This window comes from Zerene cesonia, unplaced genomic scaffold, assembly GCF_012273895.1.
Source record: "Zerene cesonia ecotype Mississippi unplaced genomic scaffold, Zerene_cesonia_1.1 Zces_u001, whole genome shotgun sequence".
Lineage (NCBI taxonomy): Eukaryota > Metazoa > Arthropoda > Insecta > Lepidoptera > Pieridae > Zerene > Zerene cesonia.
The window spans coordinates 3,830,800-3,857,513 of NW_024045131.1; the positions used below are offsets into that span (position 1 = coordinate 3,830,800).

General features: G+C 36.9%; 2 protein-coding genes across 2 annotated transcripts in view; both read right to left on the minus strand.

Annotated features, from left to right (window-relative positions):
- Positions 1-1,538: 1,538 nt before the first annotated feature.
- Positions 1,539-11,667, minus strand: LOC119838107. Its single transcript, XM_038363922.1, has 4 exons — positions 11,450-11,667; positions 8,668-8,806; positions 4,326-8,177; positions 1,539-3,886 (listed from the first exon to the last, which is right to left on the minus strand). The coding sequence occupies exons 2-4, from the start codon at positions 8,788-8,790 to the stop codon at positions 2,963-2,965; spliced, it is 4,899 nt and encodes a 1,632-aa protein (XP_038219850.1). The 5' UTR covers positions 8,791-8,806; positions 11,450-11,667; the 3' UTR covers positions 1,539-2,962.
- A 2,916-nt stretch (positions 11,668-14,583) lies between these two features.
- The window catches only part of LOC119838157 (SID1 transmembrane family member 1-like), a 22,431-nt gene continuing 10,300 nt past the window's right edge, over positions 14,584-26,714 (minus strand). The window contains exons 11-21 of the mRNA XM_038363998.1: positions 26,338-26,341; positions 25,813-25,898; positions 24,893-25,001; positions 23,770-23,845; positions 22,956-23,129; positions 21,699-21,816; positions 20,747-20,869; positions 19,908-20,024; positions 18,777-18,909; positions 17,718-17,922; positions 14,584-16,926 (exon numbers count right to left, since the gene is read on the minus strand). Coding sequence (XP_038219926.1) covers positions 16,750-16,926; positions 17,718-17,922; positions 18,777-18,909; positions 19,908-20,024; positions 20,747-20,869; positions 21,699-21,816; positions 22,956-23,129; positions 23,770-23,845; positions 24,893-25,001; positions 25,813-25,898; positions 26,338-26,341 — 1,322 coding nt within the window. The 3' untranslated portion in view covers positions 14,584-16,749. The remainder of the gene's footprint in view (positions 16,927-17,717; positions 17,923-18,776; positions 18,910-19,907; positions 20,025-20,746; positions 20,870-21,698; positions 21,817-22,955; positions 23,130-23,769; positions 23,846-24,892; positions 25,002-25,812; positions 25,899-26,337; positions 26,342-26,714) is intronic.

Consider the following 26,714-nt stretch of genomic DNA (forward strand, 5'->3'; position numbering starts at 1 on the left):
ATGTCTGTAAATAAATTACCGCCAATAAAGTTCGTTTCCATCAGCTCAGAAGATCCAGATCATCTCAGAAGTTATGGGATTGATTAAAAAAATGTGAGCCGTTGGATGTGTACGGCCGAAACCGGGTGAACCGTTAGTATAAATATGAATACTTCCACGATTTATTTTATAACACAAGTTTGCGTAACATATCAGATATGCTTATTTTATTGCAACTTGAAACGTAAATTAGTTTCTTGCCATCGGGATTCGGGACATCCAATGTCAAAGAGACACTTAAATGATGGAATCGATTAGTGTTTCACTAGTTACTAGCTCTTATATAGATTACACGTAAGGAAATTATTTAATTCTGACGATCTTTATTCAGATTAATAAGATGAACTCATAGTATTATTGGATTGTCACCGATCCTCGATGCATGTACAAATTTGGAATTAAATCCATTACTTTAAAGGTCATAATCGAGTCTAAAGGAGTCGGTCGCATAGAAACATACAGATTAAGCTAATAAAAGCATGTTAAATATATCTTTGAATTCTTTGTTTTGTCCTATCCTCAAAAAATATAACAATTAGCGAGATGAGGATATATCAATACCAACTATATTTTATGGCCAGCTGGCAAAAGTATTTTTAGTGTTACCATCGTTAAAACACATAATTTCCTATATTTATTATCTGTAATTAATTACGTTCAAAAGTAATTCATAAACATCCATATTACAATAGCGTGTCAAGGAAACAAGGTTGTCTTTATAAAAAATCATTCGCAAAAACCTTTCGGGGACCGATAAAAATAAATCGCCGTTAAAACATCCATTATGTTTTATTTCTAACCTTGGCGTATAAGGCATCCATGGCCACTATTTACCGCGCTTTAAATTATAGGACTCTGGACAAAAACAAATTATGCAAATACCTCATAATTATATTTTAAATGGGTTCAACGCCGTTTAAAATTATTAATGTAGTCGTGCCAAAAATTATAGCATTAGTTTTATAAATATGCATATGGTTTAATGTCTTTTTAGGACTGATAAAATTTCGGTCAAGGTAGGCGTCGTTAGCTAGTCTAGGCAACAGATAGACTGTCTCACAATGCTTCAAGAGATATATTATAATTTTGGTCTAAGTTTTGATTAAATTCCAAGATATTCCAAAATCAGAATACACCTACCGGACTAAAAATCCGCGACGGTCAAACACGTAGATTTTGGTTTTAAATCAGTGTAACCGCACACAACTAGATTTAACGATCTGATTCGCCGTTTGATCGTGTTCCGACGCGTTTGAAGTTCATCATTGCATCAAACACTAAGGTTTTTGAATCAAACCGTTTGGCCGTCTCGGGGCCGGTTTACAATGATTGTCGTTCAATGACCGAATATTCTAAATTAAGGTATTTGATGCAATTTTTTAATAAACGTTTATATAGAATATTATTTGGAATCTTGTCAACAAATTATCATTTGTTGTTGTATATTATGCATTAGAAAATTTGAAAACCAAGTAAAAAAAGGTAAAATAAAATAAAAATAAGAAAAAAAATATTTATTATAAGTATGTAATACAAATATAATCTTGCCCATGTATTTCAGAAGCGAAAAAATCATTGCAATCATGAATAATATGCAGATATAATAAAATCAGAATTTCGATTGATGACAACTTAAAAAAAATAAAAATAATTAACACAAAACAGAAGATTTTGTCAAACATACACTTTTATCATTCTCAAAATTACAACAAAAAAAATTAATTTTGCCCTGTTCTTGATAAATTTTTGGCGCCAAATTTCAACTTAAAACGTCAAAGTTTAAAACGATATTTGACAAAATATATTATCTTTTAAATACTGTATTTATCAATCGAAAATAAGTTAAGTTTGTATGTATTATGTAACAATTTAATATAAAAGGGTTATATTTAGTTTAGAGATATTTGCTACTTTGATAAAAGCGTATAAATAGTTCAGATAAACATAGATCATAAAATAGTCTTGCAAAAATATGTTGATTTTAACGCGATTGATTTGTGAACCTGTACAAAGCTGGTAAATATATAAAACTACCCTCTGCGTTTAAACAAGGAATACGTAAATTGTTCTTGGTTTTAATCAGTATATAAAAAAATATTTGTACTATACTGTCTATTCACGACGTGTTAAATTTAAAAATAATAATAAAAACAGTACACCTACTGCGAGAAACCAGGTCCAAAATGTATCCAATCTATTTCATATTATATTTAATTATTTCCAAATAAACACAAAAATACACCTGATTTCTTGGAATAGGTATTACATACATCAATATATTAGACACGCATATTTACATTTACAGACTAAATATTAAAAATATCAAAAAATACAAAATAAATAATAACATCAATATATTTTCTACCTAGCGCAATAAATATCGTAGTAATGTCAGTTTAAACTAAAATATACAACAAGTCGCTTCATATAAAGTAGGTTTGTGCATAACATATTGATTTAAATATTATCTATATTAAAACTAGGATTCGCTATTCTAATGCCCAATAAAAAAAAACAATGGCTCTGATAAATGTCAATGTCAAAGCTCTTAAGGAATGGCGATGCGATCCCGCCATTTTTTTTAATAAATAAAAACCCCCAATACAAAATCCTAGTGTACATACATTGATACAAATCCGTTTTAAAACTAAGATAAATCACTAAAATCACATACATTCACGTGAAACTATAAAATTCGGTAAGACAGATAAACTTTCCTGACTAGTTCCTATAATAATAAATTCCTAGACAGTTTAGTATGGAACTGTCCAGTTCTTACAATATTCTTGACAAAACAAAATTGCACAAACAATATTCACCTTATTTAAATAGAGAAACCAGTCATTAGTTGTATCAATATATGCACTTCACTTCCACGGCCTTAGCACAGTACAACCCGCAAACCAGTAACCAAACATTACAGCTATAATTCTGGCAAGCAGGCCTGCTCGAACAAACATAAAACTTTGTGAATAAGCTCATACTGCTCCGAATTTTGAACCATGCCCCCTCTATTTAACCTCATATTGCAAACTATGCCTAATACATCAACTTTTTGTTCATTTGTTAATTGCTTAATGCCGTTCAATATGGCTATGAGACAACCTGTTCTACCGATGCCAGCAGAACAGTGCACTATGGTAGGAGGTGATAGGTTTTCGGAAGAAAAATTCAAAGGGGTGGAAACATTTATTTTAATAGGACATGGGGACAACGACTGGAGTGGAGGGAACACAAACTTAGAGTCGGGTTTAGGACTGTCCCCACATTTGCACTTATGATCCTCACTTTCATCACAACTACCCGCGAAATCGTAGAAATCATCTTTTAAAACGTCCAAACTTAAATTCAATAACGCGTTGACATCTTTGGGACACTTGTGATCCGCCCAGTTGTGGAACCAATAATGGTAAACGGTTAAACTTTCACTACTTTCACTAGTCCCACTCTGTTCGTTTGATTCACTGCCTCCATCACTATCACTAGTTTTTCCTTTCGCGTATCGGACGTCGAGCTTTCGTATCGTATAGCCCATTTTTTTCATCAGGCCGATGTTTTTTATTCTGAAACTGTTCGATGGTTTTTCGTCTGACTTTTCTGCGATTTCTGGATCTTCAATTACTATTTCCTCATTCACTTCTAGGGGGAAGTATTTTTCACATTTCTGCCTATTATTTTCCACAAAGTTCGTGAGCATAATTATTTTTTGTATGATAGGTACTGAATCCACTGGTCTTTGAACTGAGAAATCCGTGTTATTCTGCCGAACCATCAGCCAGAAGTCGTACATTGTATTCTGGAGAGGTCCTTGCGTTGCAATGTAACTGTTCTTTGTGTATTCGTGCCCCTGAAATGTAAGCAAATGATAAAATGTAAATGACATAAATTAAGTATTCAAACATTTATAGAACTGTTTAATCTATTTGGAAGAAATGTAGAGAATCTATATGTCTCCGTAAGATTGTAAAAACCGTTAATTTTTAATTAACTCGCGTGATTGCCGACTCTCAAAAAAGTGTGATCAGTAACATTTGCTTGCTTTAATTCATAATCTCTATGTATACGATGTATGTATTATGTATACGATGTATACATAAAGATTATGAATTATTATTCTTCAAGTTTTATTATTAATCATGTAATTTCATGAATGTTAGGTTCGAAAAACTTACAAGTTTATCTGTTACGTAAAATAATTCTTTTAATACATTGTAAATTTACATAACAATGGTCTGCTTTTTAAGAAGGGAAAGATACAAGTTCTTATTAAATCGATATAAGCTCACCTTAATGAAATTGGCATTTATATATCCCTCGCTGCTCCCAGACTCCGCACGCAAAATGAACCTAGAATGTTCGTTTGGCAATATCGTCTTATATCTATTCTTTGGATGCGACCCAGACACAATTGGTTTCTCCTGAAAGTTGGTGGGCATGTCCCAAAATTCCTGGTGAAGGTTCCTCAACAACATCTTCTGGTATTCAGAGCACGGTTGAGACAACTCCGGTATCACCATCTGGGGGTTGCCCTTGGCTGTGTCTTCACCGACCCGGCCAGAGCAACAATGCTGGCCTTCGTTCGAGCTGAGACACTTAACTTTCGAATAGCCATTCTGAAAAACGTCGTTCAAATCCTTCAATTGCTGACGGCTGAGCACGCTCGAGGCGCTCTGCAAGTGTTGCATATTGGCCAAATAGAGCCTGAAATCTTCTGAAGTACTCTGTGGACTTAAGGGTTTCGTAGTTATATTCCTGACGAAACCAGCCTGGAAATTCGGGTCCTCTTGACGTCCAAACGCGTATATTATCTCATTCTCCTGATCGCCGCACACGTAGGTTAAATTTTGAGGGTAGTCCGGGTCATATGACGTTGACCAGAGATTGTCGTGTGAACCGAAACCCATACATTTTTCGGAAGACCGCAATCCTTTTCTGTTTTTATACGATTTCGGAATTAGATTTTCCGTGCTTAACGATTTCCTGTGTTTATCCCTATGCGGTAGATCTTTCAGATTTGTATCGATCATTGTTTCGTCGATTTCCAAATCTCTAGGTTCTTGCGGTTGAATATTTAGCGTTAGAGATGTATTCGAACTGCGTCTTTCTAGTATACCTTTGCGAGGTTCCGAGTTGTCTATGCTATGATTGCTGTTATATCTACTTAAATTACACGTCGAGCCATTCAAATTGTAATTGGATATACTGAGACCGCGATTGGTCGATAGCTGGGGGTTGGATGTATTTATGTTTAAAGTTAGCGAAGTGTTTGAACTTCTGCGTTCCAAAAGACCTTTCTTTTGACCAACTTTGGCTTCTTTATTTAAGGAACTGTTGCTAGAATGTCGGCTGAGATTGTTTGATAGTATGTTCAATGTAAGACTATTGTTTGACCCTCGACGTTGCAATAGACAATTCTTTGACACTTCCCCGGACAGATTGGTGTTCGATGAACATATTACTCGAGTTGTAGGTGTAATATGCTCGGTGGGAACCACAGACACGTTGGAGTCACGTCTTTCCAAGGATAACTTCTTTTGTCTACCATCAGAATTGAGGCTAAAATTCGATATACTCGTCCTGACGGTTGCTAAGTTATGACAAGAAGTGCCTGTACTGCTGAGCGAACAATTAGACCCCTGCAAGCTATGCGTGCTAAGCATTAGACTTTGATTGGAGTTTCGTCTGTGCAATTTCTTTGCCAACTTCTCATCTTCTGCACTTGGTTCAAAATCATCACTAGGCACGCCCTCTGGGAGTGTTTTCAAATTCGTACTGGACACACTTAAATTTTGCTTATAGTTTAATAAATTCGAACCTAAAGTTTGACCAGTGTCTAAATGAAGACCAGGTTTATCAGCGCCGGCCACGCTTAATTCTGGAGTAGCATCCACCATATTCTCGTCGAATGAACCCATCGTGCGTCCAATACGGGACGTACTTGGCTGATATAACATTAAACTAGCGTGATTTTCACGTAAGAATATACCGCTATCTTGCCCCTTCATTAATAAGCGACGCTGTTCCGCATTGCTCTGTATAGAGTTGTAACCAAATTTACCACCAGCTGTATCATGTTTTATATTCTTCTGAGCCAATATTCGTTTCAACTGTCGTTTGGGTGTGTTAGGAACTGATATGGAATTCTGCGGCACTTCTAATGATTTCTTTGGTAATACACAACACGCGTCAGCTTCCGACGAATCTAATGATGTTGCCTTAATCTTTAATGTAGGCGTCCTAACTTTATTCTCGTTTGCGTGAGAATATAGCCTTTCGAATTCTAACAGTTCTTTCTCCAAATCACTATCTCGTTTCGTTAAATCTATTGTTAGATTCCTCAAGTTTTTGCGTTTTCGTTTTAAATCCGCTGCCGCAGACGTTGTAGCTCCATCATCCGATGTGACAGTTATTTCAAATTCCTTTGGCGAAAATCTAGGCATATCTAAGAATGATTGAGTGTCGGAACTCTGTCTCAAACATTTCTTTTGTAAAATATCAGGCGATTTTGGCTCCTCAGATTCCGACTTAACTTTCTGATCCACATCGAATTTGAAAGCTGGTTTCTCTGCACCTGGCGTTTTAGGAAATCGTTCCACATCTTCACAGGATGTACTTATTTCTTGATTCTTATACGCTTCGTTCATTTGATCCTTCATCTGTTTAGCAATAGGTAAGCCAAGGTTTTGTTCGATTATTTTCGCATTGTCTGAATCTAACGAAATCGATTTTAGTCTTTGCCGCCTAGCATGCGCCGTGTTGGCGTTCGGAGTTAATTCGCGTTTTTCAAAATCACCCTTCGGTTCAATACCCAGAGAGTCTATTTTGGCACAACAATCGACTACATCTTTCTCTATAACCGTAACTTTATTGGCGGAATCAGTCTTCGTTAAATCATCACATTTATGTATGTTAACTTCAACGTTTTTATAGTTAGTGTCGCAACTGTTATGCCTTCTGTATTTTTTAATTTCTTTATCAGCTGGTGGTGTAAACCTCTCCCTTTCGATCGAATTCCTTCCACCATAACGTTTGGGTCGTGGCGAGATTCTAGGAGCGCTCTCTTCTACGGCGGCCACATTTTCAAATGTAAAATAGTTTTCTTTATTATAACTAAGTACTCTAGGGCTAGGTCGAGCACTGAGAAGTTTGGGAGAATTAGGTTTTTCTGTCAAGCCATTAGCACGATGTAAATTATCATTTAACAACCTTGGTGATTGAGGAACTTCAGTTTCTCTAGAAGTATCCGGGAAAAATTTAGGAGACCTAACTGTGTCGTAATATACAGATTTCGGTGAGGGTTCCGCGAAGAACATGGGTGACACCATTTCCGGAGGCGTATAAAATCTAGGAGAACTTAAATTCTCAGCTAAAAGTTTAGGTGAGAAATCAAATTTGGTTGCGGATGATTTTTCTTTTGCCGAACTGCATTCAACTATGCGAGGCGAATTCTGCATCTCTATCCGCTCTTGGTGACCCTCCAACGCTGGGGCTTCATTGACACTGCACATATTAAGCCTAGTACTCACAGATCTAAACCTCCTGAGGTTGCCAGGTGATATATCTTTGTCGACATCGCGCGGGGAGCTAGGCGGTCGTTCCCCCATCTCCTTTAAGTCTTCCCCTTTCTCACAAAGCTTTTTAAGTGCGTCGGGACCGAAACCGAAAACGTCGACTTTATCTGACTTCGCGCTGGTAATGAACGGCGACTTATCGTCTTTTTCGAGGGAAGGCGACCTTGTTGCACTATATTTCTTAGCCCGGGACTCGCGCGACAGATCAGCGCCTAGGTCGGTGTTAACAATCTGCGCCAGCGGCCTCGGAATCGCCGCGTACTTATAATCGAACGGGCGTTTATGAATCCACTGTTCGGGCAGAGGTAGTTTCGGTATGCCGCGAAATTCGGGCGCCGGGTGCCTCGGCGCCGGCGGGGTTTTGGAGCTGGAGGGTTGAGGTTCAGAAGGCTGAGGCACGTGCGTGTTTTGTATGAAGTTTTGTACGATGACGATTTGTGGGGGGTGCGGGTCTATCGACTCGACGGTGTGAGGGTGTGCGGGGAGGGGCGCGGGCGGGGGCGCGGGCGCGGCGGGGGCGGCGCGGGCGCGCGGCACACGCGTCACACCGCCGCACACTATGTGCACCTGCAAATATTTTATTACATATATAAAATATCTATAATTAATATCGTTCAATGTGCGTTTGATGAATCTATATGCAAAATATATCAAAAAATATTTATTCCACTTTAAAATGTTGACATCGTAAAAATTTATTGAAAATAGTCAAAGCATGTTTCAGAAAATTATGAGCCGGTCACTCCTTATACCAGACCATACGCTAATTTATTTGTGTTACCATAGAAACATGCACAGAGCAACGCATGCGCACAGCACGGAGGCGCTTACGTATTATGTAACATCGTTTCCTTAGCCACATGCACTCAGCACAGCTACACTCATCCAAGAGTGTTGCCATGGTAACGCATGCGCAGAGCGCTGACTCTCATCCATAAGCATTGTAACGGTAACGCATACACAGAGCACAGTTTCACTCAACAAATGGCGTTACCATGGTAACGCAGCAACGCACGCACCAAGCCGCGCGCGTTGCCATGGCAACACCCCCACGCACCTGTGTGACCTGCGGCGCGGCGCGGCCCGGCTGCCGCTTGGCGGCGCGGCGGCAGAGCGCGAGCAGCACTAGCAGCGCGGCCGCCAGCGCGCCGCACCAGACGCCCGCCTGCGCGCCCCACATGCCCCCGCCCTCACATCTGCCGGAACACGTAAATATATATGTAAACGAGATATAATATAAGAGATTGGTGAACTTCGTACTCAAAACATGTTTATTTTTCTTCTTCACCATATACTTAAACTTTCCCTGACATTAATGACAATTCAAAACAGAATGCCATTCTCGAGTTTTAGCGAGGCAAAAAAAGAGTAATTGATTTTTCTATGTATATGTGCTAGCTGCTTGCCCCGGCTTCGCCCATGTTACATATATGTCTATATCACTCCACTGAGTGTCAAACTGCAACTTCACTAAGTTGCAGTTTTCTAACGAGAAAATAAGAATTTTTAAACCAGTCGGGCAGTTTTTGTGTGAAATCATTACAGCCATACTGAATAACAAAATTTTCTGTAATATTAGTGTAGATATACTAAAGAAAATGAAAGAGCAACAAACACACACACATCATTACAAACTTTCGCATTTATAATATTAGTAGGTTAGGATTCATTCATTCAGATCACTTGTACCTACACAGTTTACAGTGTAAACTTTTATAAGCCTACCTAAAGCTTGTCAGGTAATGTCTAACACTGAAGATATCTGATCAGGCATTAACAAAATAATCCCTTGTTACATGGTTCTAATAGTTGTAATGAACAGCATTAAGATGTTTCATAATATCTACCAAAAATGAACATAGTTTGGGTTTACTTATTATAAATATGTAAATAAATTGATGGATGAATTATTTCTAGTGTAAATTATAATACAGTTTATTCACTTGTTAAGTTTATTTTTAGTTGTATAGTGATATTGCTTGTTTGCTTTTATTGCCAACTGGCTTAGAAGAAAAACAATTCTGAACCAAAAATACTAAATTCAATTTTAATGAAGATCTTTCTTCACATACTGTGAACCAATCGGTTTCTATAATAAATATTAGTTTATTTGTATGATAAAAAATAAGTAAACAATCTCAAACTGTAGCTTATAATTTTGAAATATTGTGATATAAAAGGTACATATATTAGTGATTTTGTAACTTAATTACAAGCCAGAGACAGGTATTGTCGAGGTCATATGTGTATATTATAATATATATGAGATCCATAAGATAGATACACTTTCAATTTAACTTAAATTTTTCATTTCACTATAATATGAATATATCATGCTGAGAATTGACTTTTATCAAACATCAGTCAGGTCTAGATTGCATTCTATTTCTGCGTGGTTTTTAAATAAACAAACCTAACCGAAATCGTCATAGTGAAAGCCCGTTTCACACTTCACCAGTTTAAAATTGACAGATTATCATATATTGAAAAATAATGCATTACGATCACTGTTTGTTGACATATTACAATCTCTTAAAAATAACCTTAATAGTGTTTATAATATAACGGTGACAATATAATTTATATTAGTTTTAATTTTTAGATTTATATTAGTTTTTCCATGGGTTTGTTTTTTTATGTTAGTTTTTTTTTTATGCGTCAATAAAGCTTGTTTTCTTACTTTCTTTCTTCTTCTTTATATGTATCTACACTCACCTTCGTTTACTTATTCGTTTACAAGGTATTACAACCAGATATACTTGCATTACTTTAAACTTAAACTTTATTAACACAACATTAAAATGCATCCCACTCGAACACTCTTTGTTTACCAACACTATTATCAAACACATTAAAAGAAAAGAGCCATAACAATACTCAAAAATACAGTATTTAGATGCACATTAAATAATTACAGTTAATAAAAACGCACAATATCCACAAACAAAAGCATACACAAAGTTTTAGACATTTTCTTTACTATTTAGAGTCTGCTGCACGAAATCCAACGTAATACTAATGTTTTATAGAAACCAAAGATGACTTGTTGATTCATAGATAAAATACCGATCATATGGTGCAATTACTTAGAAACTCTGAATCACACCCTATGACAGATTAAATGTAGCATGCCCTGTTATGCGTGAAGGTATATTATGCCTAAAGGCTTGCATTGGCATAGTGCTCTTTTGTTTTCATGGGAAATATGCCACTTGGTTACTGAGAATCATTTGTACAGGTAACATTAATGTTTCTAATGATATATTCTATAAATATGCCAACATTTTGTATTAAAGGACAGTGGTAACATTTATTCAAGGTTTGTTCACTTAGAAATGACTTATGAAAATTCGTTATTTACATCTCTTGCACAATAGTAGTTTTATAATAGCATGCTGTGTTATTTTAGTAGGTTTGCAGCCCTATGTGTAAAAAATGTAAATAAAAAAGTTAACACAGAAAAAGTGCGCTACTAAACTGCACATTTATCTCAGTCACTTTAATTTTATTCGGATATCTATCGCATTTAATATAATTCCCTGGTCAAAATTATATGTAATCAATGGAAATTTTAATCGGCACGACCCGATCTCGATATATAGATCGTGAGTTGTAATTTACTCGTTCTATTTGTGGTTGTGACACATAACTTATTTAGTTATGATAAACGTATGAGTGCAAAATATGACTATCAAAGGCTAATCTTTTAGGAGACAGGGAATGGCTGAGCTTATACGTTATAGAATTATCGCACGATGATGTCAATATAATACGTTTGCTAGCTTTAACTGTGTATGCAGAATCTAGTCCTAAAATAAAATATGAAACCAAATACATACCGTTCATCAAATTCGGATGTGCAATTGTAAATTTTCGTTTGCCACCATGTGACAATTATTACGGCGTACACTTGAGAAACAGACACAAACACTAGATCACGTCACTAGTTTTATTTTCGCTACAAGTCGTCGTTTTCGATGAAAATATCACACGTTTTCAAGAGAACTTGCCCGAGTTTTGACATTCCTTGCGGCCATTTTTCTCTGGATGAAACAACAGACAGTGTTGCCAGCAACTCGCGGATAAATTTCCCTAAATTCAGGGAAATGCAATTTTTCTTTTTACTTCGGTGACTTGAATTTCTATCAAAACATTTTTTTTACGTTTTATTTACACTGAGATATAGTTTAAAGGTTTGAATTATGCCAATAACATCAGTTTTTTACACACTAAATTCCGAAAGGCGGTTGTAATGGAACAAAATACGAGACACCCGAACATGAATCGCGGAAGTTGAAAAGACTATAATTCCTGTAAAATCAGGAAGAAACCCGGCTAACCCGGCGCTTGGCGTGGCTCATTCCATTCAGGCCTTATGCACATGCGCGGTTTTGGTAAAGTATGCCACTGGGGCATCGACTGTCCCTGCATCAGGTCATCGCTTACCTATCGTTTACTATGTAGGTCGCAATCTGTACTAGATGTTTTGTAAACGACATTATGAAGGTCTTTTGTCATTATATGCATCATATGCTTTTATTGGCTCGGACTTGATTTTCTTGTTGTTGACTCAATCAATTTCTTTGTTTGTTATTACAAAGATGTTTTAATGTGAAAATTACAGGTAGTTTCACTTAAAATACACTTTGGTTGTAGGTAATTACAATTTTTCCATGCTACTAGCTTATTTCTTATTATAAAGAAGTCAATGACTCTATGTAATTATTTATTACTGTGATTATAATTGCTAAACGAAAAAGTTATGCCCCTACAAAACTAACGCAAAACAAAACCACATCAAAATTTGGTTAATGCTTTTTATATGACGCCCAAACAAATAAATACTTATGACATGTATCTGTGTTTGTTTCTTCAGACATATTTCATTCATTTATCTTCAATGTTCAAATATTTTCACAACATTAAGTACAGCATATTGATAACATGGACTCATTAAATAAGTAGCTACTCATTTGCAAACAAAGATCGATAGACCGTCTCGTTATTTAAGTAAACAAGCATATCACATCCTTCGATTTCAAATGCTATATTCATAAGTAGTAATTTAATGTGAAATGTCGAAATATATGCACCTTTCACAATGAATTACCATTGTTAGCTATAGCAACATAAAGAGCATTCAACAAGTTATCTAGACTTCAGTGCGGACAAAAGCTTATTGGCCCATTTTCAGAACAATGTACGTGAATAATGAAAAGTTTCGTGGTCGGTGTAAATATTGATAAAACCATCTAAACCATTAAAATTTATTTAACCTTGACACAGTTACATATTTTCTCTTACAATGGAATGATTTAAAATGACCCATTTTCATATAGCATAGAAATAAATAATTATTCTGATACCTACTTATAGACAATACTAAAATAAAAAAGCATGGTATACAAGACTATTTATTATACTCGCGGTTATTTATTTCTAAAGCTATTGTGCCTCACATTGTATTTACAGCTATATTTGCTAAAACTTAAAAATAAAAATAAATAAATATGACGTCTCTTCATTAAAGATAAATGACGATAATGTTGAAAGCAGTTCACAAAACAAAAAGAAGTATTCGGGTATCACAAAATGTCATTACGGTAAAGCAAAATTCGCGTGCTCATATCTTGCGTCATGTTCAAATGTTATCATAAGTACATTTTATTAATTTTAAGTATACGGAAGCCCGTTTCCATTTTCTCTCCTTTCCCAGTCCATTCCTTTTTTTCAGTCGCCAATCCTATTCTTATCTCTTACCCCTTAAAAGCGGGCAGTGCGTTCACAGAGTCACTATCTCTGCGAATGTTCTTGGGCGGTGGTGATCGCCCAGATGTTATAGAAAGTTCTTTATACATGGCGTGAAGTATTCTTGTAGGCGCATAATCGAAGCAGTAAGGTGCGAAACACAGCACTATGCTATTTCACGCCGGTTTTCTATGGGGGTGTGGTACTTCCCCGGTGCGCGCTGGCCCAATTCGTGCCGAAGCGTGCTCGACTACCACATACGGAATCTTTGGTCCATACCCTCCAACAACAAACACTCCCTCTACAAGTTTCAACTGGTACACAATTAAACGTCAATTGCACCTAACAGCAATTATGCCGACGTTTTGAAGATAGTGTAATGCATATTCACAAAAGTATAATCACACCATCACATTAATATTATACATATTTTGTTTGGATGTTTGTTCGTCAATGACGCTAAAAACTACTAAACGGATTTTAATGAAATTTGGTATACAGACAGGATATGAGCTGATTTGGGTGATAATAGAATGTTGTAAAAGCTTTAAATATGCACGTATGTTCATGTACTATAGTTTAACTCAGGTAGAATGTATCAATATCGATTCAGCCGTTTTGGCCTGACAACAAAACTTAGGTACAGGAGCAGTAAAGCATTTATTATATCAACAGGGTTTAATTGCATAGTCTTCAATTCAATCCAGTTGTTTTATTTATCCGGCTCAGTGAAAAGGAGAGTAATGTTTTCGCTCTTATACCACAGATAATACAATTCTATAGTACTTATCCTTATTTCTTTGCTAATAGTGTATATATGAAAGTGTGATTTTTATTGGTATGTCTTTCTTTCACGTCGCAACGGAGTGGTATTATAAGATGATTTTTGTGTCTGGAGATAGATGGAAGACTAGAGAGTGACATATACTACTCTTTACTGCGGTGGATCATCTCATTCCTTTAGGAATTGCCTTTGAATACGCGAGCGAAGCCGCGGAAAGTAAATAAACGGGAGTACTTTTATCCGATTTCAAAAAACGAGTTCCCAATTCGACTACATTTTTGTGCTTGTTACCTCATAACTCTTTCCGGGCGGTGCCGGCAAGAGCGTCTAGCAATGTATAAATCAATAATCATTGCTTTGTATATTAAATAATTTAATTAAAAACCATTAACATATTATTAATTAATAATCCTATTCGGACAAAAAAAATAAAACAACTGCTGTATGTATAAAATAATTTATCCGATATTTTCACTTACCTACAATTCATATTTAATCAACGTGCCCAGTTATTTAAAATACATCGAAAGCACAGTGACTGAAAACTACGTAAAAGATTCTGATATTATATCACCATTCTCCTACATAATTACAAATATGTAATGAATGATACAATGACATCAAAAGACAAAAGGTGTTCCAAATAAATGAATGACATTATTTAAAAATCACGAACTATTTTAAAATTACAAGGCAAATTCGAATTTAATGGGTGGCAATCTATAATGTTTGATCTGTCACAGCCATTATACCTACATTAAATTATTAATTATTTTAATTTGGCTTAAAGGTCTCGTAACCAAGCCTATATATTATAAAAAATTTAATTATTTTAATCAATCATCTTATTATTCGCTTTAGAAAACAAACTAAATACTTGTATAAACCAAAAATACAAATAGTGCACATATATAAATAGTACATTATCGAAATTATCAGGACACCATTAAACTATTCATTAGTATGATATAATACAAAATATATTTGCTTATAAATAACTGATATTCTTAATATTTTAGTAAAATAAAGGAAACACTGCCACACACAAACTATGCCGTACACACATATTTCGTCGTTCACACATGTCGCTTGCCAGAAAGAGATCACTCTTCAGTGATAAGCCCGCCCGCTGTGCTGGTTTAGTATAATTTATTTTAAATATGTGTTAAGTATGACAGCACAATAAAGTGTAAATAAATAAATATTTATACAAACAACCTCAGAGGTTTCGGCCAGCTGTTTGTACACAGGGCGGCACGCACACATGCGTACATTGAATCGTTCAGAAATAAGAAAATGTGACTTACAAAAAATCTATTGTATACACTAAAAATACACATTAAATTAATTTGTTGCTTGATGAATAATTTGACAAAAATCCGTATGATTTTGTAAATCGATGTTTTTTTAGTGTTTTTCTATTGTATCCAATTTACAAATTGTCATTATGCTTTCAACGCATTATCAAATTAACGTATAACCTAAAGCATATTATCATACATTTTCTGTTGTTTTTTACTGCAGTGGATATTCCCCTTTATTTTATTATTTTAAATAAATGTATGACAGTACAATGAATATTTTGACAAAAAATTATAATTACTAGGAACAATAATAAGAATATAAATAACACGAGGTTAATTCGTTTTAAATAAAATGAGATACAAACATATTTTCTATACAATACAATACTATCATATAATTATATAGATAGAAAGAGAGGGATTACTTATCCTCTTTGTCTCTCTTGCGCATGCGCAGCTAGGACAGTAAAAGAGTATATAATATTTATTACGTCATAAGAAGACATAAGTTCTGGCTTCTCTCTCTTTCTAAATATAAATTTTTCTACTCTATCCATAAGAAGTACTGAAATATATGCTCATACATAAAGCTTAAAAGTTTCTTCGCTTGCATGAACGCGCTAATCTCAGAAATTGCTGAGTCGATTTTGATGAAATTTAGCACAGAGATAGACTCGAGAAACGATATCGTACAGTTTTTATCCCGAAAATCCCCTCTCAATTCCCGAAATCAGCCTACGCGAGCAACACCGCTGGCCGAATCTATTTATCGATACAAGTATTAAACATACCTACTACTGACAATTCTTTCACTTTTTCATACGACCCACTTATGACCACGTGAGCATTCTACACAAATTCTCTCTCTATATCTCTCTATATCTATCCATATACATATCTCATTCTCCTATCTGTATAGGACATTTTTTTTATGTTACAGTCGGCAACGGAGCTGGTGAGACGCCTGATGGTAAGCGCTACCACCGCCCATGAACATTTGGAGAGGCATAAGGTCCACTGCAGACCTTACGCTTCTACAAATGGATAGCCGACTTTTTGGGAAGGGATTAAGAAAGGATTAGCGAGAGGAATAATAGAAAGGACTGGGGAGGGTAAGGAAAAGGATATGGGCCTCCGGCTTCCCCACTCACCGAACGAAACACAGCAGAATGCTAATTCACGCCGGTCTTCTGTGGGGGTGTGGTACTTCCCCGGTGCGCGCTGGCTCAATTCGTAGCCGAAGCGTGCTCGACTACCACATAAGAACATACTAACACACGCACACAGATGTCCGTCCATAACCTCAGAACACCGGTATCAAATGGCGCGGCGTGTTGTCCAGCGGCTCGTCCAATATCAGCAGCGCGTTGAAGGAGAAGAACATGGCCGCCGCGGAGGCCAGGTGCCACAGGTCGTGCGTGTCGAACACGCCCATCGCGTCGCACGCCGCGTTGTGGGTGCGGGACTGCGCCGGCGTCTCCTGCGAGGATTCGACAGAGAGATGGAAAACACACAAAAGAAAGAGAACAATAGAGGTCATGTAGGTACTTAACTATATTTAATATATTGTATAAGCCATGGGTCTGCGTAATTACACTGATTTTCAGTTTCAGTGCTTTATTAACAGTGATGTTCACGCTCAAACTATACAATTTATGGATGTTTTATAAAATACAAACAAGTGTATATACATGTATAATTATAATCAGCGAGTAAATAATAATAATATATGATATATCTAAATGCACATAAGATTTAATAGAAACTTTCATAAAATTAAGAAATTGGAAAAGATTTGAATTTCAAATCGTATTAATAACTTGCTGAGTGATAGTCGTGTCATTCAGCAAGTTATGTCAGTGAATTTGCAGCTTTCAAATGGTCAAAGAATTTTTGAAATCGGTCCAGTAATTTTGTACCACCGGCACCACCAGCTTTGAAATCGGAAAAAATCACAAAAATCGGTTGCAGTCAAAAGTTCAGTCGAATTGACGAATTGACGTTCTCTCGCTTTTTCTGAAATCCGTCGAAAATTGTTGCCATGTAAAAAAAAGTAATTATACAACATCACTGCCTATATTACAAAAAAACACATTTCATTGACAGAAAATAATATTGCCCTATGAAAATTTGATTTTAACATTTAACCCATTAACCCCCCCCCCTCCCCCAATAAAAATTATCCATATAAACTCCCCTTCCAACTCCCACGCACGAGAATTATCAAGCCAATTTATCTCAACACCCCCTCCCCCCCCAGTCCACACTCACCGACCACTTGGTCCTGGAGCTGAGGAACAGGTAGGCGGCGAGCGCCCACACGAGGTGCGCGAGCGCGAGCCACAGCCAGCCGGCGGCCGGCACGGGCTCGCGGTGCACCAGCTTCATGGCCACGTAGCCGCAGTTGTACAGAATTGTGTTGCCCATCAATATGGCCAACAAGTGGCGGGCGAAGTTCTTGTCGTGCTCGTACAGACTAACACATATAACACACACTATCATACACAGTTCAGAATCAGTTATGTGGGGGTCGAGCACTCTCTGTAGTGGTACTATTAACTGTAATGATAGTTAAATTTCTAGTTTTATTGCATTGAAATGCTTTATAAACGAGAAATTTCGAAAGAATATTAAGTTTCTATTCTTTCCTAATTTCTCGTTTATAAAGCATTTAAATGCTATAAAACTAAAAATTAAATTTAACAATGGCGCGTTCCATCGATACAATATTGTAATCATTGAAATAATGTTTCGTATTGGTTGTGATGGTTCTTAATCATCTCAATAGATGGCGTGGGGTGCCCCTTAGGCACATGAAACCGAAAGAGTAGAAGAAATTCGATGACTGTGGCGGGATCACGGGTGGCCGAAAGGGTTCGAATCCCACCTCGTGATCAAATTTTTTTCTATTCTTACAAAATTTCTCGTGAAATGATAGTTACACAGTTTATATTGATCGAAGATACAGCGGTGTCCTCTACCTCTCGCGAGAGTACCGAAACGGAGGCCGTGATTAAAAACAGTGATGGTGAGTGTAGAATGTAGATATTATATGTTTGTATGTGGGAGTCGAGCACGCTTCGGCACGAATTGGGCCAGCTCGCGCCGGGGATGTACCACACCCCTACAGAAGACAGGATTGCATTCCACCACAGTGTAGTGATTATATGTTTTTTTTTATTTTATCAATTATTTTCCGAAATTGTGTCAGTTGCAATAATATATATTAACATTGTTAATATTGAATATACATTAACTATTTTTTTTATTTATTAAAAATACATACATACATACAATTATCCCCCCCCCCTCTCTCCCCCCAATACTCACCCATACGCCGCCAACGCGATGTTCGCAAGGTTAGCAATAACAATGAGCACAGCTCTAGCAGGATAATTGGGCTTCAGGGCGAGCCAGCCGTGCTGCTTGATCGACCCAGCGGCAGTCCGCAGTATTGTCCACTCTGGTATTAAGATTTTCTAATTAATTATATATGATATGAATTACTAGCTTTTCGCCCGCGACTTCGGCCGCGTGGTCCAAGGAATTCTCAAATAATTCCCACTCCCGTGGTATTTCCAGGAGCAGAAACAACCCCATGTCCCTTTGTGGGTCTTAAACTATCTGCTAACGTCTATACCAAATTCCATCAATATCGGTTGAGTGGTTGTGGCGTGAAAGCGAAACAGACAGACACACAGAGTTACTTTCGCTTTTATTATATTATAAAGTAGAGATATACATAAATATGTGATATATGCCCCACTGCGGGGGCACATGAGGGTCAGGCATAATATACCGTGCTGGCTAAATGCGGGTTGGCAGATGTCATATGTCATCAAATTAATCGAAAGTTATCGCTGATAATCATTTACTATAGCCATAAATACTGTTATAATAAAAAAATAACACCTTCTATATTAACAAGCGGTCCGCCCCGGCTTCGCCCGTGGTACATATATAGCCTATGTAGCTTAGGGAAGATGCAACATTCTTATGGTGAAATAATTTTTGAAATCAGTCCAATAGGTTATGTGTACTGTGTTCAATTGTGGCATACTGTGTTGTATTATGTTGTTTTGCTTTCTCTTGTGTTTTTCTGTTGTCTTGTGTTTTACTGTGTTCAATTGAGTTGTACTGTATTGTTTTATGTTGTCATGTGTTGTACTGTATTCAATTGTGTCGTACTGTATTGTTTTGTTTTGTCTTGTATTGTGTTGTACTGTGTTCAGTTATGTTTTACTATTTTGTGTTACATTGTTTTATGCTCTCTTGAGTCGTACTGTGTTCAACTATGACATGCTGTGTTGCGTTGTGTTGTTTTGATTGCTCTTGTGCTGCACTTTGTTTAATTGTGTTGTCTCGTGTTGCACTGTGTTCACTTGTGACGTACTGTGTTATGTACTCTTATATTGTGATTTAACATGCACTGTCACTGTATGTGTCCATAAAATAGCTCACCCATTTTAAATCGTCCGACGTAATATATTTTAAACGTGAACACAAAACAAACGCACAGATGCATGATTGTGAAAAAGATCCAGAAGTAAACACTTGGATACATTATGCCGAGGAAACCTTAAACAATATATTAGTATATTATACACTTTTATTTCAAAGGCTTATAATATTTCAATTGGGTGTTAAATTTTACTGTAGATTTTTTTTTTCTTTTTGGTTTTTCATCGACCACGCTTCGTCGAGCACGCTTCGGCACGAATTGGGCCAGCTCGCACCGGGGAAGTACCACACCCCCACAGAAAACCGGCGTGATATAGTGGCATGCCACTGTGTTTCGTACGGTGAGTGGGGGAGCCGGAGGCCCGTTTCCTTTTCCTCACCCGTCCCAGTCCATTCTTTTTTCCAGTCGTTAATCCTTTCTTTTTCCCTTACGCTATAAAAGCGACACTACCTCTGCTCTGTTCATGGGCGATGGTGATCGCTTACCATCAGGCGAACCACCAGCTCAGTTGCCCGCTACGACATAAAAAAAAAAACCAGTTGACCAAATGTTTTTTGTGTAACATAGAACATAGTCATCGAGTGATCCCATTTTAAAATCTTGAGTGGTACTTCCTCCCAGTTAGAGAGCTTTCTTGAAAAAAATTGCTTACAAATATGTTTAACTTAATAAACAGTTCTAACTTCAGTATGGCTTGCTTTACTGCACACAAACCTAATCTGATTTATCTCTTTTCAAAAATTTCGCTAATTCGGTTCAGCCGCTTTACGATAAAACGATTTTGATACATATTTTTAAGTAATATGGATGGACAGTTTTTGATAAATTCATACTGTACCTATAGCCATCAAAAGTGCGAGTAGCATGAAAGTAGCATGTGCGCTCGCGTTCACATCCGGATGTCTCGATTGATAGAGTTTCACTATACACAGCACAGCAATTACGTACATGAACGATGAGTCTGAAAAATATAGTATAATATTTATTATAACGAATAAAAGATTAAACTGGATGGATACGAATATAACACATTGTTTTTAATCAAATTTCGAAAAGAAACTAAAAAAAAAAAGATTATTAATTATACTTTTAATTTATATTTTTCACACAATTATAGATCTTAAAATTAGCAGCAATAGAGAGTAGTAATCAATAACATAAGAAGTAGGTAATAAAAATAATGTAGTAAGATTACTAGAATAGTGATAGAGTAAGAAATTGGATTTTAGTGCAGTAAAATATTAAAATAGTAGGATATTAAACATATTCATTTTTTTTTATGTCATAGCGGGCAGCTGAGCTGGTGGTTCGCCTGATGGTAAGCGATCACCACCGCCCATAAACATTCGCAAAGGTAGTACCTCTGTGAATGCGCTGCCCGATTTTAGGGGGTAAGGGAAAAGGAAAGGATTAACGACTGGACAGAAGGAATGGACTAGGACGGGTGAGGAAAAGGAAACGGGCCTCCGGCTCCCCCACTCACCGTACGAAACACAGTGGCATGCCACTATTTCACGCCGGTTTTCTGTGGGGGTGTGGTAATTCCCCGGTGCGAGCTGGCCCAATTCGTGCCGAAGCGTGCTCGACTCCCACAATAAAATTTTAAAAACCCCACAAAAAAAAAATTCATTGCTCTCTAATATAGGAATTCACACCGCAATGTAATAATTTTTCTATACTTTTTAGTTCTATTCGTGTCAATTCTAATTTGAATAAAAAAAAAAATAAAAAAAAAAAAAAACATCATACATTTTTAACAGTAGACTAGACTTAAAAGTAGCACTTCTTACCAAACTGAAAATTCATTTTATTCGGACATAAGTGGTAGCACGCTGACAGCAGACCCTCCATGGCCAACGCGAGACCCATTGAGTAGAACAAGCCCAGGTGCTGGGGTATACCATGCTCCTGAAGATCAAATTCAAATTCAATTTCAAATGTATGCGAATGCAAAATGTAAACGACTATATTTATGGAAAAGCAAGTATCTCTGTAGAAACCGGTTTCCGAACCGGTGGTAAATGTTAAGATTGTAAAGTGCTTCTATAAGAAGTCCAATTAATATAATTGTTATGTTTTAATCTGTATTTGTATGCATATGTATGTTTTTGAATTGTAATTAGTACTTACGGGATGACGTGGTCGCTAAGCGACAAAATCCCTTTTATAATAAAGAGGAAAAAAATAAGAAGTCTAATTGAATAAATAAATGTTTTAAGTTTTCCGAGTTTTGAGCGTAAATCAAATGTCAATGCAAATATGAATCCAAGTGTACATATGAATCTTAATGTTAGCGCAATTGCAAGTGGAAGTGTAGGTGTCAGTGTAAGAGTCAGTGTGAGTGTCAATTGGAAGAGTCAGTGGAAGTGTAAGTGTGACTGTAAGTGTAAGTGAAACTGTCAGTGTAATTGGAAGAGTCGTTGTAAGTGGAAGGAAGTGTCAGTGTTAGTGTAAGAGTCAGTGTCATTGTAAGTGTCAGTGTAAGTGGAAGTGTAAGCGTAAGTGTCAGTGTAATTGGAATAGTCAGTGTAAGTGGAAGAAAGTGTCAGTGTCAGAGTAAGAGTCAGAGTAAGGGTCAGTGTCAGTGTCAGTGTAAGTGTCAGTGTATGTGGAAGTGTAAGTGTCAGTTTAAGTGAAAGTGGAAGTGTATGCGTAAGTGTCAGTGAAAGTGGAAGTGTAAGTGGAAGTGTTAAAGGAAATAAAAATATGAATACAGGTACAGGTAATGATAGATACATAAATACTCGTAATTTTCTATATGTAGTAACATATATGGTAGGTATCTATACTGATAAACTATAGAAGAAAGATTTTTGGTTACTTGGTATCAAACCTTACCAGAAAGTAGTGGAACGATTTTGAATATTCATCTTTTCAATTTAAATGTTAGAAGGTTCGTCAATTCTTCTACAAAATTATAAAACTTGATAATTGATTTGAAATTACCATCATGATCGATCTACTCGTTGCGATGTTTCGCCGAAAACATACATACATACATACATTTTTATCTTTCATATTTTATTTTTATCTATTTAAATAATTACCTGATTACCACCATGCCGCACGTGTCTGCATCTCGCTTGCACCATAAATGCTATGCCCAAAATGACGTAACCGATATTCGAGTAGACGTGGTTGAAATCGGCCAGGGGTCCCACTGGGTGAGCGCATAGGAAGTTGTAGTAGCATACGTCCTGATCACCAGTGTGAAACACCATCTACAAATATAACAATTATGCATTACTAGCTGCGCCCCGCGGTTTCACCCGCGTAAGTCCGTATCCCGTAGGAATATCGGGATAAAAAGTTGCCTATATGTTATTCCAGTTGTCCAGCTGTCTACGTACCAAATTTCATTGCAATCGGTTCAGGACTTTTAGCTTGAAAGAGCAACAAGCACACACACATCCTTACAAACTTTCGTATTTATAATATTAGTAGGAAGTAGGATTAGTAAGTATATTAGTATATTAGTAATAGTGGGAAGGATTAGTAGGAAGTAGGATTATTAGTTTAGTAGGAAGGTAATGTGGATTTGGAGACATTTCTTCTTCTAAATTGCGCATATGAAATCATTTTAATAAAAGACTAGCTGTTCGCCCCGGCTTCTCCTTCGCCATTATATATATATATATATATATATATATATATATATATAGGTATTTTTTAAGTAATTACTCAAATATAGTGTACGAACGAATCTTATCAAATTAATATTTAAGTTATGAATCTACTGAAAAACTGGTTTAAAAAAACATTAAATTGAACCAATTTTGCATGATTTAAATTGCCATGCCATACAGTGAGCTCTTAAATACATTGATATACAGTTTATTTTCGAAGTAGGTTTAAACTCACCCTCTGATACGTAAACAGCAACTGTACCACCGGTAAAGCGTACACGACCGCCACTGTAAGTGCACTCCAGAAATATCTTAAAGAAAAAATATTATTATTTACAAAAAAAGGTCACCGTCAACACTGGGGGGGGAGGTGTGGTACCTCCCCGTGATTCTAAAATGGGACCAAAATGACAACAATTCCCTAGTAAACTCAAAAAAAAATCGCGTCAATCGGTTGAGAACCCACGCTAGTACTTTTTTTATCAGCGACCCACTACAGTGCGCTACTGCACTACAAAGCTCCCTCCGAGCATTTGGAGAGGCGTAAGGTTAATTGCTGGCAATAAATTGGGAAAGGACAAAGGAGTGATTGACGGGAGGAATAAGGGAGGGGACTGGGAAGGGTAAGAAAAAGGAATTTGGCCTCCGGCTGCCCCACTCACCGTACGAAACACAGCAGCATGCTATTATTTCACGCCGGTCTTCTGTGGGGGTCTGGTGGTCTAGCTGGCCCGAAGCGTACCGATTCCCACATAGAAAATGAGTTATTATGTTAAAAAGCTAAAAAAAAAAAATTACGACGAGGTCGTTTTTAATAACTATATATTATTGAGATTATTTCACACTAGCGATCCAGCCCGGCTCCGCTCGGGTGCAACAACACATGATATATACATATAAACCTTCCTCTTGAATCGCTCTATGTATAAAAAAAACCCCATCAAAATCGTTTGCGTAATTTACAACAGAGGCAGCAGAAATCGACTTTGTTTTATACTACGTGTTATATATGCCCCCCCCTCCCCCCTCCCCTTAAAAAATTATATTATTCACTAAATTATGAATAACTATATTTGTTTACTCTGTAGCCTTCTATCTCCAGGCACAAAAACTTAAAAAAAAACAGACAAACATTTCCACCTCTATACGTTTTTTTATTCATAGCGGGCAACTCAACTGGTGGTTTGCCTGATGGTAAGCGATCGCCACCACTTATGAATATGTGCAGATTGCTCAGTAAATGCGTTGCCCGCTTTGAAAATGTAAAGGATAGGGAAAGGATTGTAAAGGGCAATAAAGAAAAGGATTGGGAAGGGTGAGGAAATGGATACATACTGATATAAACCTACATTTCTTACCTATCCGATCTTCTATTGCCAGTTTTACTGTTACGACTCAGACGAGCCACATTTAGAGGTATGGGAAGGGACCTCCCCTGTAACTCCTCTTCTGAATCTCCATCTGAATCTAGAAGAAATTTACAGAAAGTAAATATAATATTCATAAAGCTTATCAATAAACATGATTGTAGGAAAACGTTACTCCCGTAATCAATCCCTTCCTTATCCTTTCTTACGACAACCCCTTTTGCAGATTTCCTGATTCCTGTCCTCTCGATGAGTGGAAAACGTTTGTAGACGTCCTACCACACAAGAGCAGTGGTGATCGCTTACCATCAGGCGAACCACCAACTCAGTTGCCCGTTTTAAATTGTAAAGAAGTCAAATGATAATTTTTATTGCCATAAGCGGGCAACTGAGCTGGTGGTTCGGCTGATGGTAAGCGATCATCGCCGCCCGTGAACAGAGCCGAGGTAGTTTTAAGGTATAAGGGATAAGGAAGGATTGACGACGGCAAAGAAGGAATGGAATGGGAAGTGGTGAGGAAAAGGAAACGGGCCGCCAGCTCCCTCACTCACCGAACGTACTCCCCCGGTGCGAGTTGGCCCAATTCGTGCCGAAGTGTGCTCGACTCCGACATACAAATATACAATACTAGCTGCGCCAGTTTTGTCGTTTAGACGTGAAGATACAGACAAATAAACTTTCCCATTTCTATTACTAGCTGCGCCCCGCGGTTTCATCCGCGTAAGTCCGTATCCCGTAGGAATATCGAGATAAAAAGTTGCCTATATGTAATTCCAGTTGTCCAGCTGTCTACGTGCCAAATTTCATTGCGATTGGTTCAGTGGTTTTTGTGTGAAAGAGCAACAAACACACACACATCCTTACAAACTTTCGCATTTATAATATTAGTAGGATCTACATTATACACTCACCATCACTGTTTTTAACCACCGCCTCCGTCTCGGTACTCTCGCGAGAGGTAGAGGGCACCGCTGAATCTTCGATCAATATAAACTCTACGAAACCAATTTAATCACATTATTTTACACCATCACGTTTTTACTTTACTAGCGGTCCGCCCCGGCTTCGCCCGTGGTACATATGTAGCCTATAGCCTTCCTCAATAAATGGACTATCTAACACTGAAAGAATCTTTCAAATCGGACCAGTAGTTATTGAGATAGATGCGTTCAAACAAATTAACTCTTCAGCTTTATAATATTAGTACAGGTTACTCGTATACGCAAAAAGCAGTCACGTATATGCTTAATTATACGTAAAAAAGGGAGTGGTTCGGACCTTGGTTGCAGAAAACAAGACAGATTTCTTGAGGCTCAATTTTGACCCACTTTAAACGGACAGATTTAATTCAAACTTTGTACACGTATTAAGGATCGTTGACAGTGCAATTTATAGTAACCCTCATTAGGGTGGCTAGGGTTAAACAGTTTACTTATGTATACGCTGAGTAAGAGCAAGTGAGACATTCCAGTCGATTCTAACACTAAAACGTCTTTTTTAGTTTGTTTTTATTTATGTACATCTTATTCTTATTCTGATTAACGGATTTAAAAAAGGATGTGGTAATTTAAACGTTTTTTTTTTGTTTGTTTCCCCTTAGCTTTTTACTGGTAAATCGACCTTCTTTTTTTTTGAAGCTTATTAGGGGCTACTGAAAATCAGCGATGCGCATTACGCGTAGCACATGCTGAGTAGTTACCCTTTTTAGCACCACACCGATGACTAATCGGTGATTAATTTAATTTGACTGTGTGTAAATGTGGTGGTGTTAAATAAACATTCTCTCTTTCTTTCTTTCTTTCTATTTCAAAGC

Excerpts from the sequence above, each read along its gene's own strand:
- LOC119838107 (XM_038363922.1), bottom strand. The coding sequence starts at position 8,790 with ATGTGGGGCGCGCAGGCGGGCGTCTGGTGCGGCGCGCTGGCGGCCGCG. Across the intron at positions 8,178-8,667 it reads CCGCGCCGCAGGTCACACAG|GTGCACATAGTGTGCGGCGG; the intron begins GTGCGTGGGGGT and ends AAATATTTGCAG. Across the intron at positions 3,887-4,325 it reads TAAATGCCAATTTCATTAAG|GGGCACGAATACACAAAGAA; the intron begins GTGAGCTTATAT and ends CTTACATTTCAG.